Source organism: Leptinotarsa decemlineata, unplaced genomic scaffold (genome assembly GCF_025532065.1).
Source record: "Leptinotarsa decemlineata unplaced genomic scaffold, Ldec_3_MD MMD2_tig00000576_RagTag_RagTag, whole genome shotgun sequence".
Classification (NCBI taxonomy): Eukaryota; Metazoa; Arthropoda; class Insecta; order Coleoptera; family Chrysomelidae; genus Leptinotarsa; species Leptinotarsa decemlineata.
Window position 1 is genome coordinate 10,660,917 of NW_027412551.1, and position 22,445 is coordinate 10,683,361.

Here is a 22,445-nt window from a genome sequence, read left to right on the forward strand (position 1 = left end):
GGACTATGAATACCAACGTTTATAAGAGGTATCATATGACATCCAAAAAATATATGTCATGCTTATGTTTCTGCTTCAATTTTGTGAGAATTTTTTGAAACCGTCTCTGCCATAGGAAACAACATTTCATAGTCAGATTTCATTTTGGATCAATATTTGAACAAGCTCAATTCAATGACAACCATTCACTCAACTCCATGTTCCTGAGTAGAAAAACTTGTGATTTCATAAAAACATTTTATGATACGATAAAGTATGTGAAATGATTGTTTTACATCAAAATGCATTGTAAATGATAAAATATTAAAATTAAGCTGTTGATAAGGAGACGAATCCTTTTTATTTATCGTCAGTTCTCGTTAAGGTTGATCTAGGACAAAACAAACCGAGATTGTTTTAATAGTTCTTGTTGGGATATTGTGCCTTAAGTAAGTGAACTGACTTAATTTTGGAAATTTTCCCAGTGAAAAACTCAGTAGTTGTTCATTTTTATCATCGTCCGATAGTGAAAAATTACAATTTTTGGGTGTTTTGAAGACATTGTGATGAATGTAGTCAATTAATGCAATCAGTAGTCATAGAAACTGTGAATGCCAGAGACAGTACAGTAAGAAAAATTTTACTTTCAATGATTGTGTTGTTTTTGTTTTCATTTTTGTTGTGAACATTTCAACTAGTAGCTTTGAAGTTTTCAATTTTGCAAATGAATATCATCTAGAACACACCTACATTTATTTTTTGATTTATTGGTGATGAGTATCAATGTACGCGGACTGTATATGTAGAATAGGAAGGGGAAGTGTAGGCCCACAGCATTTAGGCCACATGCGACCCATTGTACATCCTCCCGAGGAGTTGGCCTCCTAGGTCATCGTCCATTCTGTCCTTTCCAGAAAGATGGATAGATCACTGGGAGACATCTTCTTTATATGGGCAGGTGTAGGTCAAGACTCTCTTATTGACAATAACTCCGGACACTCGCATAGGACATGCCTGACAGTTTCAACTTCCTGTTCACACATCCTGTATAGAGGTGTGTCCACTAGTCCCATATCATGGAGGTGTTTCCTCAGTTGACAGTGGTCAGTCAGAAATCCTACTGTTGAGCGTAGGTCATCGCCAGATATTTCTTCGGCATCAGCTTCCCAGGGTCGACAAGGGTTATCCTGGCGAGATTACATCCTTTGATTTCATCCCATCTCTTTAGGGATTGAGCATGGGTGTAACGTTTGGCTAGTTCCGCAATTGTCGAAGTCATCAGACCGTAGATGCCACTAGGTCCTGAAATTCTTAGTCCAGCCACCGTTCAGCTTCCTTGGCTAAAGAGTCGGCAATGCAATTACCTTTACTCCTGTCGTGCCCTTCAATCCACCTTAGGATAATTTTATTATCTACCGAGGTTTTTCGCAAACTGTGTTTCCTGTGCCATGAATTCAAAATTCTTTCTGCATTATTTTGGTTGATAGAAAGAGCAGATATTTCAAATTTAATAGAACTGCGCTTAAGTTTAGAATTTCAGCTACTCGTTTCGAATACTGTAGGTTTCCGGTTCCATACACCGGTGAGCAATATTGTTACTTTTAAGACATTCCACAGAAACATCAATCCCATCCATCATTTGGCCGATTGTCGAGCATTCGTGTGCCTCATTATTTCTCTCGCACTCCTGGCCGTTTTCAACGGAATGACGTATACGGGGTTTGCCCGATATAGTGGGAAAAATGGATAATAATAATGAAATGAAATTGAATTCAAAAGAGAGGTAAAAATGGAACAATTGCGTTGATCGTGAATTATAATTGTACGGTCCAAAAGTTTTTTGGAGTCGAGGAATGCAGCCAGTCGTATTTTTACACAATGTCTAGAATGTTGCCTAGTGTCTAGTTTATCGAAAATAATAAAAAATTCTTGAGAAAGTAATCAACTGTATAATCACAACTCCATTTAGGGACTATTTGAATTCTCATACAAAATCAGCAAACCCATAATGAGTTCATTTTGACTTTTGTCATTCAATACCATGGATTCCAGTTTAATCCCAGTTGATCATTCATTTCAGTGCATGAGTGATGAGAAAAGGAATCGATGATCTTGACGACATACTGGAAGAGATTGGAGAATTCGGAATATATCAGATTAGTATCTTACTTCTGCTGTGTTTGCCAATTACTTTCGCGGCTTCCAACAGCTTCAGTTACGTTTTCACAGCCGGAGTTCCCAAATACAGGTTAGTTCTCCTTTGAATGAAATATGAATATATTACTCTTTCCATCATTCTTGATTTGGACGATTGAAAATTGAAATAGTTATGAGTATACAAACACGATGTTATCGAAGCATGTCAATAGTTGTATACGGAAAACCAAAAATGGTCAACAAATATGCCTCAAAATTTCAGTAGGGTGTGAATTTTCTATTTCAGAATGTAGTACTGAAAGGACGGAAACGGTTTTTCGATTCATCCAGTGTCACTGTCTTTCTGGCAAGTTGTGTGAACAATAATTCAGCTCATCGTCTGGAATATTCTAACTCCTATATTCGTCAGCCAGTTCCTTTAAATATTTCTGGCATTCCCAGAGCCATATGTCACTTTTGTGTTTATCAGTACCCCAAGTGTAGCCTGGCTGTGTGAAAATATTGAATCGCTCATTTCGTTGAGTCATCAGATTCTCATTTCTCACGCATTGTAGGATTGCAAACATTTTTACCTGTATTTGGGCGTCTGTATACCTAGCATGTTCTCAGGATGACTTTTCATCATTCACTGTCCTAGGTCTAACCTTCTTAACGTGCGATTCTTGGTGATCTGTTGGATGAGGTATCACCCATGGAAGGAAAAGTCCTCAAAAACGCATCATCCTGAGATGTATGCATCTATGGCAATAGTATATGTGACTTTGAGCCCACTTAGTGTCACCAACGGAGCCTACAGAATACTAGGCAACATTTCGGCGTGAGAAGTCTTGTCACTGTAATCGGGGTTTAACGTGATGGACCTTCTCTTCCTAACTACTCTCAAGATCCTCTATGGACCATGAAGTAACCAAGGAATTGAACCCTGAGTTCACAGAGGAGTCGACTTTGAGTGAAGGTCTCCAACTGCGTACAGTCTTCCCTATATCATCGGATCAAAAGTTTCCCAGTTCTTGAACAAACGTAAGAGTCTAGGTGCTGAGGCCAGGAAGTGGCTCATTGCTTACACAGGAGCAGGATATCTTATGAATATGTCTCTTACCGAAGTCTTCAGCACCAGAAGTAGAATCTTCATCTTGAGAAAAACCAATCCCTTCCTGAGCAGGTCCGTGAATGCCTATTTTCAAACGATGATTGATCCAAACCAGAGGCAAAACATTCGTGCATTGCTGTATCGTCAGTTATAGTTGACTGGAAGATAACCTGATATACTGACCAATTAACCGGAATCCTTCCAGTAAGCCATTATAGCTACCGAAGGTCAACATTCACCTGTGAAAATCGAAAGAACGTGTTCTGGCTTTGCTTATAGTAAGTACCCCGCAGTAATGAAATAAAATGCGTCGCTATAAACATATTCTTCAAGTCACACATTTGAGTTGCTTATTTACCCGACGAAGGTAGTCGTTGATTGAGGAACATCCTCTATAACTGGAAGCAGAGCACATAATCTGTGCCTGCTCCACCGTGAAGCGTATCAGGTTTGGTACTCTTGTCAAATGACCTGAAAGATAATTCACAAAATGAAGAAATCATTTTTTTCAAAAACCTGGGGTGGTTTCAATAATTCGAACACTCCGTTCGAACACGGAGTGTTCGAACGGATATATGAGCAGAGAGGGTCGAAGAGAGGAGTCGCTGGATGTAAAGAGAACCTGCTCATCGATAGATGTGTAACGCAGGACTCGATACAATATAAGCGTAACCTCTCTATGGCCTGGATCGATTACCGTAAGGCATTTGATACAATTTCGCATGAGCTCATCTTGCATTTGCTCAGATGCCTTGCGGTACCCGACAACATAGTGAGATGCATTGAACAACTGACACCACTTTGGCGAACTCGCTTCACCATAACATCTGGTCAAGCAAGAGTTCAAACAGGGTGGGTCACTTTCAGAAGGGGTGTATTTCAGGGTGATTCCCTCAGCCCCCTTCTATTCTGCATCTCACTATTGCCATTATCCGTTGCGCTCAGAAAGACTCGAGGATATAACTGTGGCACCCCCGGAAACCGGAGGCACAAGGTCACCCATCTGTTTTATATGGATGATCTTAAACTTTATGCCTCTGGAGAGAAGGATCTCTATCAGTCCTTGAGGGTGGTGGAAGAGTACACGCATGCTATCGGTATGAAATTCGGGATAGACAAATGTGCAATGGTTCATCTCAAAAGAGGATGATGCGGGGACTACGGAGAGGATGTGCAGCTCGTAGATGGAAGCATCCTACACCATCTGGATGCCGGAGAGACGTATACTTACCTCGGGGTGGAACAACGCCACTCACAAGAGGTAACTGCAGTGAAAAACTCTCTCCGCGGCAAGTATCAGCACAAACTTCGACAGATCTGGTCATCGGAACTGTCGGGGAAGAACAAAGTAGCTGCAACAAATATGCTTGCCGTTCCAATCTTACTCTACTCCTTTGGAGTAGTGAAGTGGACTCGGGAGGAGCTGTATCAACTCGACGTAAGGACCCGAAAAATGATGCATCTCTATAGGAGTTTGCATCCCAAATCGTCCGTTCCACGGTTGTACTTCCCCCGACAACAGGGAGGTCGTGGACTTTTGAGTTTGGAGTGTCTACATGACAGAATGGTACTGGATACAGCCTGTAAAGTCGTCAGGAGTTCGGATCCCCTTCTCTGCATGGTCCGTGACCATGAGAGAGCAGGAATTGGAGCATTTCTCCTTAGGGCAGCTGCTCGAGCAGCTGATGAACTCGGTATAGTTTTCGACTCTGAACGAGGTGACTACAACTCTGTCACCGAGTTGGAACCCGTTCAGCAAAAAGCTCAGATAAAAGCCGCAGAGATCACCTTACTTCTGCGGAGACACAGGGATAAGCCGATGCATGGGATCTTCTTCAATAACATCGAAGACCTTGGCTTATCAAAGCGCCTGACGTTCGCTTTTCTCAGGTCGAGTGGGCTGAAGTCGGAAACTGAGGGGTTCATCATGGCTTGCCAGGATGGTGTCTTCAACACGTTAGTCTACCGCAGTCGCGTGATGAGTATAGAGGTTCCTGACACAAGGTGCAGGGCCTGCCGCGAGGCGCCCGAGACCCTAATGCACTTGCTATCAGCATGTCCAGCATATGCGGTCTCGGCCTATATCCATCGACATAACGCGGCCCTAAGAGTGCTATATTACCATATACGGCACTCCTACGGTATTGACGAGACACCGGTGTTGCCCTACGCTCCGGGGGATATTGAATCCGTTGTGGGGAACGAGAAGTGCCGAATTTATTGGAACTATTCGTTCCCCACCCTCAGGCTCATACAAGCTAATAAGCCTGATGTAGTCCTTCTCGACCACCAGACCAAAACGATATTTGTCGTGGAGTTTTCACCTCCTGGCGAGACGAATATCGTCAGAAAAGAGGAGGAAAAACGGATAAAATATCGAGATTTTCTCTTCGAACTCCGCAGACTCTATCCAGATCACTCTGTCAAGATGGTCGTTCTGATTATTGGAGTCCTTGGTGGAATGATGTCTTCTCTACTCTCGAATCTCAAAATCATACCGGCTTGCCGCACTAAGGCAGAAATCTTAGCCGCACAGATGCAGAAGGCTGTCATTCTTGGTTCACTGCGTTTGCTCAGGGCACATGATTCTCGGACCCAATGATCACTTACCCCACGGTGTGGGGAGTGGTCATTGGTTGATTATGCTGGCGCGCCCTCCCGAATGTATCGGGGCTTCGGTGGATAGGGCCTGACCAGCGCACACTACGGTGAAAAAAAAAAAAAAAACAAAAAAAAAAAAAAAATAATAATAATAATTGGTCTTTATTCCCATAATGATACAATAAATAAACGGGAAAGGCTGAAGATCAGCTGGTTGCACCAAAAGATGCAAGCTCTGTTTTTCATCTTAGGCCAAAAAAAAAGAACTATATATACATGTATACGCAATACATATACACATGCTTTCGGGCCATGCTTTCGGGCTCTGTAGTACGAAGGAAGGTCTCGAGAAGGAACTAGACATCATCAAAAATGATCTTCAACGGAATGGCTACTCCAAAGCGATGGTGGAACAGACTTTGGCTAAAAGACAGCAGGAGCCTCGCAAAGGAAAGAAGCCGTCACAACCAGTACTTGTACTTCCCTATATCAGAGGATTATCGAATGAGAAGAATTGGGTCCAAGTACAACATCAGAACCTATTTCAGATCCGGAAACACTATCCGTAGCAGCCTCATGAAAATCAGGCCACCAATCGCGGACTACGATTTGAAGAAATGCATTTACCGGATGCCTTGTGAGTGCGGAAAATCCTATATCGGTGAAATTATGAGGCCATTGAAAGTTCGCATTGCCGAGCACAAGAAACACACACAGTGAAAGGAAACTAGCAAATCAGGTATAGCAGAGGATGTTTGGGACCCATCAACATAACATCGAGTGGTCCCAAGATAAGTTCATACACAGGGAGGAACATTGGTTCACAAGGAAATTCGAAGAAGCCGCATATATGTTGTGTATTCAGCCAAGCTAGCGTGGAGTACGCAACATATGGAAACCCATAATCAAGCGAAAAATGGCCAACCCCACAAACGGTCATCTCCCGCAAAACCGGTGAAGCGGAAAAAGGAAAGCGGAGATAAGTGAAAGTACTCGAATGAACAATAAATAATAGTCATCTCTCGGAGGAATTAGTTCAGTCATCACCCGATGACGATTGTGGATACTAACAATCGAATCGTCGTGAAGTAACTTGGCTCGGAATCCCTTAATTTTTCATTTTTTATTTTTTGTTCAATTGTTCTATATTCACTTGTAATTTATTCCACTCTTATTTCATTTCAGCTATTTTCTCCAATTCTTCTTTTTTTATTAGTTCTTTCAGGGATTTCAAATCATTTTATATAATACTAGTTGTTGCCCGCGACTTCGCCTGCGTAGAATTTGGTAGTTGTAGTACTAATTAGTACTACGTTGCTATGTGACTGATGTTCCAATGTTTTGACAGAATCAGAATTAACGTACTAAGGCGTGCACAGCGTTATAGAACAGTTCTTTCAAAAATTTGTTCGACAGCGCCATTTAGTGGCGAGTTACCGAAAAATTCATAGCCTAAAAACTTTCGCTATAAAAAATTACTCATACATGTCAAGTTTCATCACGATCGGTTGAGCGATGTAGAAGTTTATCACTTACCAACCAACCAACCAACCAACCAACCAACATCCATTTTCATACATTAGATCAGACAATGGAAGTCCGAACTATTGAAATTCATCATGAAACATTGTCAATCACCTTCAAACAAACAATTTTATCTTTCACTTTGACGTTTACAGGTCCCTCTACCCCAGTTCCGCTGTTTTTGTCACTGATATATTCCTGTCTGGTTCAAACCAGTTTCCAGGTCTGACTCACAGGCATCTTGGTCAATTCTACAAAAGTTTTGATAAAATATTGTCGAGGTACGAGACCTTCTCGTTTCAAAGCTATTATGTCGATGATCCGAACAACTTACTCTACTAGACATATTTCATTCTCGAATATTGTCACTAACAACTTATATTGTGCACTTATAACATACCTACTACCTTACTTCTGTTATTTTTGAAGGAAGGGATGGAAGTGTATCATTATATGTTCACATCCAAGTCATTCTAAGTCATCCAAGTTCCATTAACTTTTCTTCTTTCCTGGTCTGTGATAATTTCAAACAATGCTCAAGAAGGTATTCTGATCCCATGACGGGATTTCTGAGGACCTACCTGCCTGGGAGGTTCACATGATACCCGTCATGTCTCTGGTGCAAAAGTTGATCAACGACAAAATATTTCACCGATTCCCTTCAAGCCTTCTTGAGGATAGCTGAAGCTTCTTTCTTGTATTTTACTTCAGGTTGTACTTATTTCAAGTCGGAAAAATCTTCTTCTCTCATCTGTGGTCCATATAATCAGCACGAATATAGAGGAAGGTGTAGACCGCGTACAGGTTATCTTCTGCATGAATACAAGGCTAGGTCTTTATGGCGATATCTGATGAAGTCTAGGTTCTTTTGCACGAGTCTCATAACACCACTGGAATACAACAGAGAAGGGATTCCATGGACCAATTTGACTGAAACTCTAACAAACATTTTTCCATAAATAAGCCTAATAATTCTTCCTAATTTTCTACAAATTATAGATGTTTCATACCTGAATGCGAAGACCCATACACCGCAACTTACGATGCACCTTGGACAAGTTGGGCCATTCCACCGGAATCTTCTGAGAATCAGGTGATTGGAGTCCAAAGCGACACTTGCTCAAGATATCTGCCCACAAATGTATCGGAACTCAATTCCACTATCTGCTCCAAAAACAGTTTCACGAACACCATAGAAACTTGCACAGAATGGATTTTTGATGGCAGTGAAAGAACAATTGTAAATGACGTAAGTTATATTTATTCTGTTACGTGAATTCGTGACAACACGAGGAACGTTATCACTACACTAATTAACTTATTGATACGTCAAATTTTTTAATGTTCTGCCATCGTCACTTCTGCAAGTAATTAAGATCATTATTTTCTTTACTCAATTAGGAAGCGAAAATTAAATGCTATTGAATTTTGTGATGAAACTAGAAATCAAAATAAATTTACCCATATACAGTGCATTTCTTCAATGTCCCCCTTCTTTTATTTTTTGAACGGTCAACTCAAAAAATTTAAATTTGGGATAATGAAATTAATGCATAAATACTTCATTTTGAAGCGAAATTGACAGACAAAACTTTCAAAATGGCGACTGGGTGCCACCTGGGAAAAAATTAAATGGAAAGGGGGGTCCTGTTATACTTCTTTTTGAAGCCTCTGACAAATGCTTCACAATCCTGGAATATAATGTCAACATCTTAAACTACTACAAAATGGCGGAATATTCAATAATTGCCTGAATACATTGACATTGAACTACATAATATGAGGTAATAAGCTCAAGGTCACCTTGAGGTTACCTTGAACTTGTTGACATATGAACAGCCTATCCGATATTTCACGCATAACATTTTCGAACACAGTAACGTCAATATCTCTACAAATATTCATTATTCTCTGCCGTATATTCAATATTGAAGGCGGTTCGATTTCGTACACCTTCTGACTCAAATAGCCCCCATAAAAAAGTCCAAAGGTGTCAAATCTGGCTAGCGGGCTGGCCATTCTGTAGGACCTCGACAGCCAATTCAACGACCGGGAAAAGTAGTATCCAAATAGTTTTTTACTTGTCTGGAGTAATGTGGTGATGCTCCATCTTGTTGCAATACAATATCCATATCGAATTCATTAGGATTCGCTTCGACGATTTCAGTGATGAGAGGGTTGACAGTAGTTTCCAGCATATTCAAATTGTTTCAAATCTCTTCAATTTCTTCTTTCAATTTTAGAGACTGTTGACGTGGTATCTTTACACTAGTGGAACCGAAAACTGAATGAGAATATTCTGACTGAACAATGATGTTGATGTTATCGAGTTGCAGATGTATAAGCTAAAAACAAAGACCCAAGGATAGATCCTTCTGGCACTGCATTTGATACCGATAGATCATCCAATACAACTCCATCCACAATAACCTTTTGAGTACGATTTTTCAGATAATTTACTAAGAGTGGCACTGCTTCCCGAGAAAACCCAAATTAGACAAGTTTGTCACACACTCAATGGTGACTGCGGTAAAGTGGAAAGAATATTCAGATTCTTTCAAATTAACATTACGATCTATCAAGGGCAGTTGAGCAGTTCCAATAGGTTGAGGTATAAAATTGAAGTGCTGATAACAGATAAATCTAAATATTTTTTTGAGTAAACAGATCTATTCTTCGCCACTTTTCATATATACAGAAATCAGTTTATTTTTCTCAACACGAGTTCATAGGTGTAAATATTCACATTTACTCTTTCTAGTGGAATATTACCTGCTTAGAAAATCAATGGAAAATTTCATTGGTCGGAACTGCACATTTTACTGGAATAATAATTGCAACGGTAACATGCGGACTTCTGGCGGACAAGTGAGTATTTTTATTGGAGGTATGTCTCAAAAAAACACACTGAAGCATCCAAATATAAAATTGTCAACGTGTTCTGGGTTCAGAACATTCTAGAGTATTCGGAATAAGGCCTTTGCCTCATTCCATCGTCAGCACTTATCTTCATAGTCATAAGCATGTTGATGGGAGTGTACCAATTAAAGTTCCATTATACGATTTGTAAACATTCACTTTCAGGTACGGTAGAAAAGTAACACTCATCATCTTCACTTTCTTGATGAGTTTAACAGGAGCACTTCAAGTTCTCTCTCCTGAGTATGTTACTTTCGTCGTATTCACGTTCATCTCTTCACTAGCAACAGCAGCGGTATATCCCTTAGCTTTCATACTCAGTAAGTATCTCATTTATCTAACCTAATGTAGTTGTTTAAAAAAATACCACAGTATCAGGAAGAACACACTCTATAAAGCAACTGTCTTTCCTGGAACGGCGAACTGGACGGATGTACCAATAACCCCCTCACAATATGACTGGCAATATGCTAGTACAGTAATTGATGAGGACAAAATGAGATGGGCTATATTGGGCTTTTCCCCCTTCAAGTCACCAGGGCCTGACGTTATAAGACCAGCCCTACTTCAGTGGGGACTGGACACTCTTATGCCTCACCTGGTTGGAATATTCAGAGCCTCTCTAGCTCTGAGGTATATTCCCAGTAAGTGGAGAGAAGTAAGAGTAGTATTTATACCCAAACCAGGTAGGATGGACTACACCCTACCAAAAGCATTCCGACCAATTAGTCTCACATCGTTTTTCTTAAAAACCACGGAGAGGCTATGTGAGCGGTATATAAGAGAAGAAGTACTTGTTAACAACCCACTTCATCCAAATCAGCATGCATATACCCCGGGAAGGTCTACTGATTCGGCCCTTCACCATGTGGTTAGCAGAATCGAGAGATCATTGGATAAGAAAGAATCCACCCTAGGTATATTCATAGATATTGAAGGAGCGTTTGATAAAACAACCTTTCCAACAATTACCCAGCAACTACACTCCAGGAATGTACCCCTGGTAGTAGGAGAATGGATACTCCAGATGCTCTCTAGCAGAGCAATAAGTATTAATGTAGAAGACATCACAGTAAATGGACTGGTCATGAGGGGATGTCCACAGGGAGGGGGTCTTATCACCCCTTCTCTGGAACATAGTTCTGGATACCCTAATTAATCACCTTAACAAAAATGGATTCTTCACAATTGCATACGCAGATGACATAGTTATCTTGCAGACCGGCAAATTTGTAAACACACTGTGCGATAGAGCGAAGGATGGGCTCAAATTGATAGAAACATGGTGTAAGGAACACTCACTGTCGATCAATCCCAAGAAGACTGAGATGGTCCTTTTCACCAGAAAAAGAAGTTTAACGGGCTTAAAACCTCCCGAAATCTTCAAAAGCCAACTAAACTTCTCTGAAGAGGTGAAATACCTTGGTATTATCCTCGACAAGAAGCTAACATGGAACTCTCATCTACAGAGTGGAGCAAAAAGAGCATACGTAGCTTATGAGCAATGTCGGAGGACAGTGGGACGCGCATGGGGTCTTTCACCCCGTGTAGTCGCCTGGATCTACACTGCAATAATAAGACCTATGTTGACGTATGGGGACCGAAAGTTCTACAAGCAACGGTCATCCAAAAATTATATCAAATACAGCGACTGGCTTGTTTAAACATCACAGGAGCCATGAGAACAACACCAACCGCGGCAATGGAGTTAATCACGGGTCTGGCCCCTCTGGACCTGTACGTTAAGGAGGTTGCGTTAATGGCCATGGTACGATTGCACACGGCTGATGTAAACCTAGAAGTAGGAATGGGTCGATTGAGGTTGGGCCTATGGCGGGAAGCGCTTACTGCGCAACCTCTGCTGCAGGCAACAAGTGATGCAATTGAACCCAGGTTTGTGTTTAATAAACCCTACAAAATACAAATTAAGCAGAACACAGAATCAGATGCTACAAATCCAATACGGATTTATACAGATGGCTCAAAAATCAAAGAAGGCTCAGGATGTGGAGTGTACTCCAGATCACAAAGTCTAAGGATTAAGTGGGGAATGGGAAGAAATACCAGCGTGGTCCAAACAGAACTGGCTGGTATTTCAATCGCCACAAAAGAAATAACCAAGAAAAGAATCTCTGGCAAAAACATAACAATCTGCACTGATAGCAGACAAGCACTATTAGCCTTGAACAAACACCGTGTTACTTCAGGGCTAGCACTAGAGTGCCACCAAGATTTAGCCAAAGCCTCGATAGATAATAACATGATCCTGAGGTGGGTTAAAGGGCCCGACAGGAGTAAAGGTAATCGCATTGCCGACTCTTTAGCCAAGGAAACGGCTGGACTAAGAATTTTAGGACCAAGTGGCACCCACGGCCTGATGACTTCGACAATTGCGGAAGTAGTCAAATGTTACACCCATGCTCAATCTTTAAAGAAATGGGATGAAATCAAAGGATGTAATCTTGCCAGGATCACCTTGGGCGACCCTGGGAAGCTGGCGCTGAAGAAATATCTGGCGATGACCGGGAAAAATCTACGCCTTACAGTAGGATTTCTGACTGGCTACTGTCAGCTAAGGAAACACCAATTTAGACGTTGATCGGTAGGAGCCAAGAGATTCCTACGCCACTTGACTGTCCAAGAATATGTTTATTGACTCCCGGAGGATCCAGTTCCCTCTACTCGGGAACAGTACTTTACGAGGCAGTTTGTAGTTGACAGTTAGAGGCATAGAGTCAGAGGTCATTTCCAGAATGCTGTGACTTCCAATGTCAACCAGCAGTCTGTTCCACGCTGCATTGAATTGATTTGTGCAATTGGCAATGTGCACAAGTCTATATGCAGTCCATCTAGCCTCTCTCCCCATAAAAGTATGCAGAGGAGGTAGATCAAGAAGGATCTCCATGGCCGCTGATGGTGTGGTACTGATGGCCTCTGGCCACCATGCATTGCACCATAAGTGATCATTGGTCTGACAATTTTCACATGAATCCAAGGGATTCGTTTGAGACCTGAACCCAAAAATTTCACCACGAATCCTTCGACAAGTCCATAGGGGCACTCTGGCTTTGTGTAAAACTTTTTCCAAGTGAGCGTTCCAGGTAAGTTTTTTATCAAGGACATTGCCAAGATATTTCACCTCCATTCCAAATGGAATGACCTCACCATTGAGGGAAAGTAGCGTTAAATCGTTCAATTTTGCTCCTGATGGAGGAGATTATCACATTTTTGCTGGAGTCGTCAGACATCTGCTCCCTCAGGCACCAACTGTTAACAACGTTCATCGTGTTTTGGAGGATATTACAAGCTACCCTCTCCAATGAGGACTTTGCCAAGATGATAAGGTCATCTGCATAAGCTTGCAACTCTACTCTTCTTCTGTCGAGGGCATCAAGCAGACTATTCATCAGGAGCGACCACAAAAGGGGAGATAGTACCCCACCTTGAGGACAGCCTATGTTGACCCTGAACCTAATGGCCTCACCTTGAAGAGTCGTAGGTGCAGTTCTGTTTACCAGCTTGACATAGATCCAGCCAGTTATGAACTACAGTAACATACATATTCTCATTTATCTCCTTCGGAGATAAATGAGAATATTTTCAACATACATATACTCGTATGTTCATTGTATTCTTTTATACTGAATGAAAAATTAATCAACGATGTTCACAAAATCTGTACTTGGGTCCCACAACTGATTTCATATGTGAAGTGCAATTAAATTTGAAACAGTTCAATATTTTTTTTTCCAGTTATGGAAATGGTTGGAAAATCGAAGAGAGGGTTGCCGTGTATTGTTCTGAATTGTTTTTACTCAGTAGGAGAGGCAGTAGTAGCACCAATCGCATGGTATACCCGAGACTGGGTTCAAACGCAACTGATCGTATCAGTACCTGCCATTGTGTTTTTGGCATATCACTGGTGAGTGAGTGATTTCGATAACCGGAAGTAGTACAAGCAGGTACTGTATTCAATCATTAAATTTCATGGGAGAATTGAAATAGAAGTTAATAAATAAACAAGTGTGGCATAACAGATGCGCTGTCAATTAGAATAACATCTTGTAAGTTCAATGTCTCACCAAAGTCACTGTTGTGATGAAATGACAAGTGAATTTCGTCAAGAAAATTATGATGATCGTTTCCATTCATGAAATGTTTAATCAACATCAATAGAACGAAATAACTACATAATAAGAAATTCATTCTCAGGTGATGATTACTTCATGAATCTGCTGACATTTTTGTCGGCATTCATCATCTTGTTAAAGTTAACATCATAAGGAGATAACTTTCACTGGATCTCAGTTGTATATCAATAATAATATTTCTCTTGGAACTCTGTAGACTCTATCCAGACTCCCTATTGAATTGTTCGATCTGTTCCCTCTAATCTCCAAATCATACCGGCTTGCCTCAGCAGTATTTTGTATTTTACGCAATCCACGTTTGGACATCAGGGAAAATCTAAACTTCCATAAATTCAAAAGTAATAATTCACTTATAGATGAAAAAATACAAATCAAAACACAACAAGGCGTTACATTCAACATACTACACAATACAATATACATTCCTAGAAACAATGAAACTAGAGAAACTCCAACACAAAGGATATCACCTGATGTAACCCAAATACAGGCAAATTCGAAGAGATATCCGGATGACAGGAGAAGACAAATACCTGAGCTAAGGCGTTCTAACCGTATGAAAGAACAAACAAGGAGATGAAAGGTTCAGTTCAAGTAAAGCCATAAAGATGATTGCACAGTCTGCTATATAAAGCGCTCGCATATAATAAGAGATCGACAGCTAGTTCAGCAAATTGTTCAGCTAGTAAGTAGTTAACGGTTCAATTACAACAACAGCTATGGTTGTTGATGCAATTGAACCATCCGCTTGTATTAGTAGTGGAATTATGGATTTCTTAAAGTTCTGATTAACAGCTTCAGCTTGTAACAGAAAATTATTGATAAGCCAATAATTCGCTGTACATTCATTTGCGAACGGCAGTTTTTGGCCGGAGAGCAAGCACTATGAGTTTGTTGAAAGATTATTTTCATCCAATTCAAATAAACATTGAAGTCGGCGCCACCCAACTTTGTTGAATCACAAGTAGCAACCATTTATAAAGCTGGGAAAGTAAATGGTGATAATTGATGGGAACGTATTTTTGTGGAGTTTGGTTGTTGAGTAATAGTACAAATAGTGAACAACTGAAATTGATACACGTATATTGAAGTTATATGAAACAAAAAGGTTCTATGATATGGAAATCGAAGATATTTTTGGGGAAGACTGAGAACTCAATTTTGCGAGATTATATCATTGATATAATTGAAAAATGCTTACCCATAGTACTATGCATCAGGTCACAACATTAAAGCATCATAATCATGATTTTTATAGAGATTTATATGTAGCACTTCTCCTATAGTTTTTTATATAAAAATTTGAAATAGGTTTGAAATAACATTATAAGTTGGATGGCCTTATTGATCCTCTTCACATAACAGTAAAATGGAGGTAGTACACTATCTAGTTGGACACCACCAAGGACGTTTCCTTCACAAGCGAAGAAAAAGAAAAGATCAGAAAGATCTATGCTTCTAGCCTCTAGCTGAGTTGGACGTAATAGCATATTAGATTCACTTTTTTCAACATAAACTACTTATTCGCCTGATGTCATCCTACAACCCTAAAATTAAATTTTAGTTAAAACAAACCTAACACAAAAAGGTATCCAGATTATTTTCCAATTTCTGTGGCTTCTCAAAGACTTACCTATAAAGAGGGTAGGCAATGGTGTATCTATCAAAAACCGGGAGCCTCGTGGTTTGATTAAGCAAAAAACTGGAATGTCCAGGGCCTGTTTCACAAAATAGCCAGAATATTGTTCTACTCAATTCAGAAAGGGCAATTATCAACTTCAACAGAAAAAAGAATTCAAATACAAAAAGTGTGTCCTTTCACAACCACCTTGGCACATCTGCCTTCGCAGGAAAAAAATATCGAACTGATCCTTGAAAAGAAATAAGCTTGGTTTCACGAATCGAATCGAATACACCTCTTTTATCGGAAAAATGGAAGGTGAGAAATTTAAAATTCCGCATTAACTGGGAGCTGGCAACTAACTATACACAAAAGTGATCGAAAGGTGTCATGTATGAGCTGATTTCTCTTAGATTTATTTCAAAAATTATAGAAAATAAAAGTAAGACAAATTAAACGCTACAAGCTACCGATCAGTAGGATCTAGAACCGTTGGGAATGTCAAGCACTTTATCCCGAATTTTCCCATTGTGAAGTTCTTTGCTGTCATTCAGCCTAAGTTTGCAGTTGTTGCGAGAATTAATAAACGTTCGGTTTTCGGAACTGGGAGTTTTGCTCCACTGCCTGTAAGGGAGATTTTTGGAGGCGACAGCTTGCTCACAATTTTTGTTGAACCAAGGTTTGCCGTTAGAAGGTCATTTCACTGAAAAAGGAATATATTCACCCATTGATGGTAGAATAACTTCTGTGACTTCAGAATCACAAGTTGATGAATCTTTAGAGCTGAAACAAACATCTAGCTAGGGGAAATTTCGGAAATGGTCTTGAAGATTCTCCTATTTAGCTGATCTGTAATGCCAAACTTTGCGCGGTAATTAACTTAACACTGAAATGAGTTTATGGCCAGGAGATGCCAATGGAGACCTAATGGTGACAGTATAAATTTCTGGATTGGTTGTTAGGTATAGATCCAGAAGACTAGCATATTCTCCAACACGTAAATCCGCTGCTTATTGCAAAAGCCTCAGCTTCGCGATCTTGTTCGTCGTTGATATTTGAGAATTTGGGCCATTCTAACATTACTGCAATAGGAAATGCAGTAATGTTGATATTTCAAATGTTGGCTTTTAATTTATAAAGGGATTTGTTTCTAATTCATATATTGGCAACAGCGCCTAGAAATAATTTATATGTACCTAGATATTCTACTCTACAAAAGGAAAATAATTTTTACAAATCGACAATTAAAGCAAAATATAAATTATAGTTTAATACCACCTCCACACGCCACATGAAAAACAGTTGTTTTGTTATTTATTTATATAGAGGAAGACAGGTTAGGTGCACAAAATTTGATATGTCACAGAATGGCTCGGAACTCGGAACATAAGTAAACAGAACAGCACGCCTCTGAAATATGTCATCTTCGTTTGTCTCATACAGGTAACAGATTCATTGTCCTTTATTAGCTATAACCGATGTTGCCAAATGGTAAAATAGAAACGAATCCCTTTAAATGTTGAATGCATTATTTCACTCCTCTTTTTTGAGTATTCAAATAAGTTTTTAAAGAAAAAGGTTGAAATGATAAGTTTGAAATGCGTTGTTTTAGCTCTCTTTTATTGAAACTACTCGATTTTCGTCAGGACGAACATTCCCCATTTCGTCCTATGAGGATATTTTCAAAGTAATACAAGTTCATTGTCTCTAATTCACTTTCATCAATTTTTCCAGGATAATTCCTGAATCTGTGAGATGGCTCTTGGTAAATATGAAAAGAGAAGAAGCCAAGAAAATCATGCTGAGAGCAGCAAAATTCAACCAAGTCACATTATCTGATGCAGCTATCAAGTTTATAGAGGATGATTCACTGGTAAGACATATTTCTTCACCGATAATCACGTAGATTGTTGCTGATATTTCGCGGCGTGAGTGTCAGAGGTTCGGGTTTTCCAAGATTTGTGTCATCTTTCTCAAATAATCAAGCATGTTGTTCTTTCCAGAACGAAACAGAAGATTCCGAAAAGGATACAATGTGGAGCGTCATTAAAGGATTCATGACATCCCGGAAACTGATAATAAGATTTCTAATGGTGTACTTCATTTGGGGTGTGATTTCTTTCGTATATTATGGACTCTCCATCAACTCCACCAGCCTAGGAGGAAACAAATATCTCAATTTCTCTTTGGTAGCTCTAGCAGAAATACCAGGAGTCACCCTGTCATGGATCATCATGCAAACTTTAGGAAGAAGAATATCGCTAGTGGGGTCTTTGTTACTCTCTGGTGTAACCTGCATTGTAACTATTTTCATCAATGGAAGCACAAGCAACTGGGCGGTTCTTACTTTTTTCCTCATAGGAAAGATCGGGATATCGTCAGCTTTCTCGATAGTTTATGTACACACTGCCGAGTTGTTTCCTACAATCATAAGAAGTGGAGGAGTTGGTTCTGCTTCAACCGTAGCCCGAGTTGGGGCACTTCTGGCGCCCTTTGCTCCATTATTGGTGAGTAGGTTTCAACAAAACAGTCAGTATATCCCATGAAGAGATATTTGAACTTTGCTCAATTGAAAGTTTGAATGATTGGTGAATTTATTCAAATATATGTTCTATAAGCCTTTTTATGTCGTAAAAATCTTTTCGTTTTTCGTTTACGCTTTGTTTCTCATTCCAAAAGTGGACCCGTCAAAAGTTTTTCATATAAACATGATGAAAATCATCATCATTAATGAGACTATCGAAGACTTTTTGTCCAAAAAAAATTTATAATAATATCAACAACTAGAAAGCTACATCAGCAGGTTTCAACAATTTTGTTAAGCGTTTGATTGGGTCGACCATAGGCTCTTCTATTTTCCTTGATGGTCACCCTGGCAATAGAGCAATACAGTAATTGAAAACTCAATAAGATCATTCAACTTTGGCATACCTCAGAAATCACAATCTGCACCGTTCTATTGTTTCATGAGTATTGACTTTACGGAAAAATTTGGTTTCAAGGATAAAACACAAGTACTTCAGGTGCAGAGCGGTGTCTGTGCGAAAGTAGCGGGTCATATTGAGTTTGAATCGCTGGGGATTATACTCTTTTGGAAAAATTTTCTCAGGAAGTTCATTCCACACAAACGCAGCTCTCCAAATGAGAGAGATCTTGAACAGTGGAGTTTGAGGTGTAATTAGTTGAACCTCAAAACGATGAGCAGCCACAATCCGTCGCGTATTTCTGAAATGTACCACTCTTGGTGAAATCAAGTGTGCCAAGTCACTTGAACACCTTCCTTGAAAGTATCTATAAAGGAGAGACAATTCTTCTTTTCTGGATGGAATCCAGCAGCTTCAGGGTATGCTCAAGGGCAGAGCTCCATAGAAGAGAACAATACTCCAAAGAAGGTCTGCCCTAAGCTTTATGAAGCGTTGAAAGTTGCTGGGGATTGTGAAGTTTTCTGGTTCGGAACAGTGTTCCAAGCTTTTGTGAAGCAGCCTTTTTGCTATTCCAGCGACATGATTGTGCACAGACGTATTGATGTCTCAATCTGAATCATTGTCATAACTATTATTTTTCAAATTAAAATATACTTACTTTTTTCACGATTGTGGACAAAATTAATCCCGTCCAATATTTTTTCAAACGGCTGCAGCTGCATTGGTGAAATGTTTCAAATGTATTTTTTTAAGGGCCTCTTCTTCAATCAACTCCCCATGATTGTATTCGGATCTGTTGCTATTCTAGCTGGCCTGTTGGCAACGAGATTACCTGAAACTCTTGGACGTAGTTTGCCTGAAACTGTACAGGAAGCAAAAGCTATTTGAGAGGAGACCTACTGATGTTTTTGTAGGTGATGACGACTTGTGGTAATCAGAACATCTATAGGAATCACTATTTTATCATCAAAAATTTCAGCTGATACCAATTGCATGAAAGTAACTCAATTGTGAATAATTGAATAGAACTGGCCGATACTTGATGAAAATAAATATTAAAAAACAAATTAATACAGTTTATTGCATGATTTTCACTATAAAGGGTGTCACAAAAACCGCGACACGTGTTTCGCTATATAATAGCTTCCTCAAGCAAAAACTGAGAGTTACTTCTGAATTACAACCATTTCATACTCTAACTTATTACCTAATCGTCTGCCTAATGAATGAATCTATCTGATAAGTTCAGGTATGAATTCATTGACACAATCAATGAATTTTTTTAAAGTATACCTGTAAATATACTATTTTTACATGCAAATATGAACAGGTTCAATAATGGCGAATTATTTAATTCAGTTTGATCGTTCATAAAATCTTGAGAGTTTCTGAATTTGTTTATTTCTATACTCTCCAACAGGTTAAGTTCAAAACCTTTCCATATGCCACTCATTTAATCTCAGAGGGACTCATGTCTCTCTCAGAGGTACTCATGTCCCTCTGAGATTAAATAAGTGGCATATATGAAATTTATTTTTCCGTTCTGGAAACTATATTTGTGTTCCTTTATGTGGGCTTTGAACGCTCTTCCAGTTTGACCTATATAAAAAATCGGACATGACCCACACGATAATTTATACACTCCTGATTTTTCTGAAACTGAACTTTCATCTTTGTTATTCTTAATGTGCATGCCTTAGTTGTTGTTGGTTTTGAAAGCAGTATTTACACCTTTGCTGTGCAGAAATTCTGAAATATTTGCAGTGGGTTGGCCTAAGTAGGTTAAGATTCTATAACTTTTATCCTCTTCTCTTCTCTTCTTTCAGAGGCGAATTTCAATAAAGAACTGAATATAATAAAGCAAATAGCCGCCAACAATGATTACGATAGAGGTCTAATACATTGTCAAAAAAGTTATACAGTCAAGCGTTCAAAGCCCGCATAAAGGAACACAAACATAGTTTCCAGAATGGAAAAATAAATTCCACATATGCCACTTATTTCATCTCAGAGGAAATGAGTTCAATCACGAACTCCTACCGTGCCTTTTTCAGGTAGATTCATTCATTAGGCAGAGGAGTAGGTAATAGGTTAGAGTATAAAATGGTTGTAATTCAGAACTAACTTTCAGTTTATGCTTGAAGAAGCTATTGTATAGCGAAACCCGTGTCGCGCTTTTTTAAAACCTGTTATAGTGGAAGTCATACAATAAACGACATATATTGAATTTTCTATCAATAAAACAACGATATAATTAAAAAAAAATAAAAATAACTGTATTATTCAGTTTTTTTTTTCAATTGTGATTATGATAATAAAAACTAGAATCAGTATTATGTATTTTTATTAGAGAATCCGATTCTTTCATCAGACAGTCATATTACTACGTTTGATTTAATTCCGTGACGAACACAAATATAATACACGAAATGAAAATATACCCACCTGTCCTCGCATCCTAGAAAAGTCAATCATGTACCTGAAATAATAAAAAAAAATCAATAATGAACCATTATTTGAAAGAAAACTTAGAATTTCTTGATTTTTCATTATTCAATTTATCACCGTGATCTGCACTCGGTGGAATTTTTGAGGTTAAGTGGAAATATAATCGTTTCTAGTTGAGTTTGGAAACAATTGATCTTTGCCTTTTATCATCGCCTATAATCATTATTAGGTATATAACAAGAACAATAGTGGTCCAAGAACAGGCCCCTGTAGCAGTAAAATGCCACCATTCATAATCTCATGACCTTACAAACACATCTTCATGAATTTTGTCTATCAGACATAAACAAGGAATGAAAACAGTGTTCCATATTAAAAACGTATCATTCATGTTCTGTCTGGAATGCACCTAAGGACTTTTTTCGAATTTTTTCATGAAAAATTCGCCACTAGCAGACCTGATTTGTTACCCATTGCCCATAGCATCCGGTTGTTTGTAAAAAACTCCTGTGTTTGCCGAAAATTGTAAGTACTCGGCACTCTGAGATAAAGAGAAATGTTTACATTAGGACATACTTAGGAATTAGCTGATTCAAAAAGAACCAAGTTCGCGATACAACTAAGATATACTATTCAAGAGTATATAGGAAAGCAGGAGAAACTCAGAAATGATCATAATTGGAAGAAAAAGGAACTCAACATCAATGAAATTCGGTTACCTGCACTCAATTACTCTCCCGTCATGCTATTCAAGTCAACCAATAGACACGACGTCACATCTACCACCAATGGATCGAAACCAAACCAATTTTGGTGAAGCTGCTTTGAGAACAACAAGAACACTCCGTCCTTTGCCTCATAGCACTTGATAATGTATACCGCAGTCGTAGATGAAACGTCAAACATAAAGAACAACAAACGGGCAGAATAGTTTTTTCCCAATAAACTCCGCCTATGGAAGTTCACAATGTTTGCATTCTGCGAACAGTTCTATTCAGTATTCATTTTCAATAATTCATATAGAGGTTGCA

At 39.2% G+C, this 22,445-nt stretch overlaps 1 protein-coding gene across 1 annotated transcript; it reads left to right on the forward strand.

Annotated features, from left to right (window-relative positions):
- Positions 1 to 274: 274 nt before the first annotated feature.
- LOC111512288 (organic cation transporter protein) lies at positions 275 to 21,299 on the forward strand. The gene is made up of 9 exons (XM_023168400.2): positions 275 to 428; positions 2,060 to 2,227; positions 8,351 to 8,600; positions 10,113 to 10,219; positions 10,436 to 10,590; positions 14,024 to 14,192; positions 17,777 to 17,915; positions 18,046 to 18,549; positions 19,720 to 21,299. The coding sequence occupies exons 2-9, from the start codon at positions 2,070 to 2,072 to the stop codon at positions 19,852 to 19,854; spliced, it is 1,617 nt and encodes a 538-aa protein (XP_023024168.2). The 5' UTR covers positions 275 to 428; positions 2,060 to 2,069; the 3' UTR covers positions 19,855 to 21,299.
- The last annotated feature ends 1,146 nt before the right edge of the window (positions 21,300 to 22,445 follow it).

Bases quoted from the DNA above. Each gene is read 5' to 3' on its own strand.
- LOC111512288 (XM_023168400.2), top strand. From the start codon at position 2,070: ATGAGAAAAGGAATCGATGATCTTGACGACATACTGGAAGAGATTGGA. The intron at 2,228-8,350 runs GTTAGTTCTCCT...TACAAATTATAG, and splicing joins GCCGGAGTTCCCAAATACAG to ATGTTTCATACCTGAATGCG. The intron at 14,193-17,776 runs GTGAGTGAGTGA...CAATTTTTCCAG, and splicing joins GTGTTTTTGGCATATCACTG to GATAATTCCTGAATCTGTGA.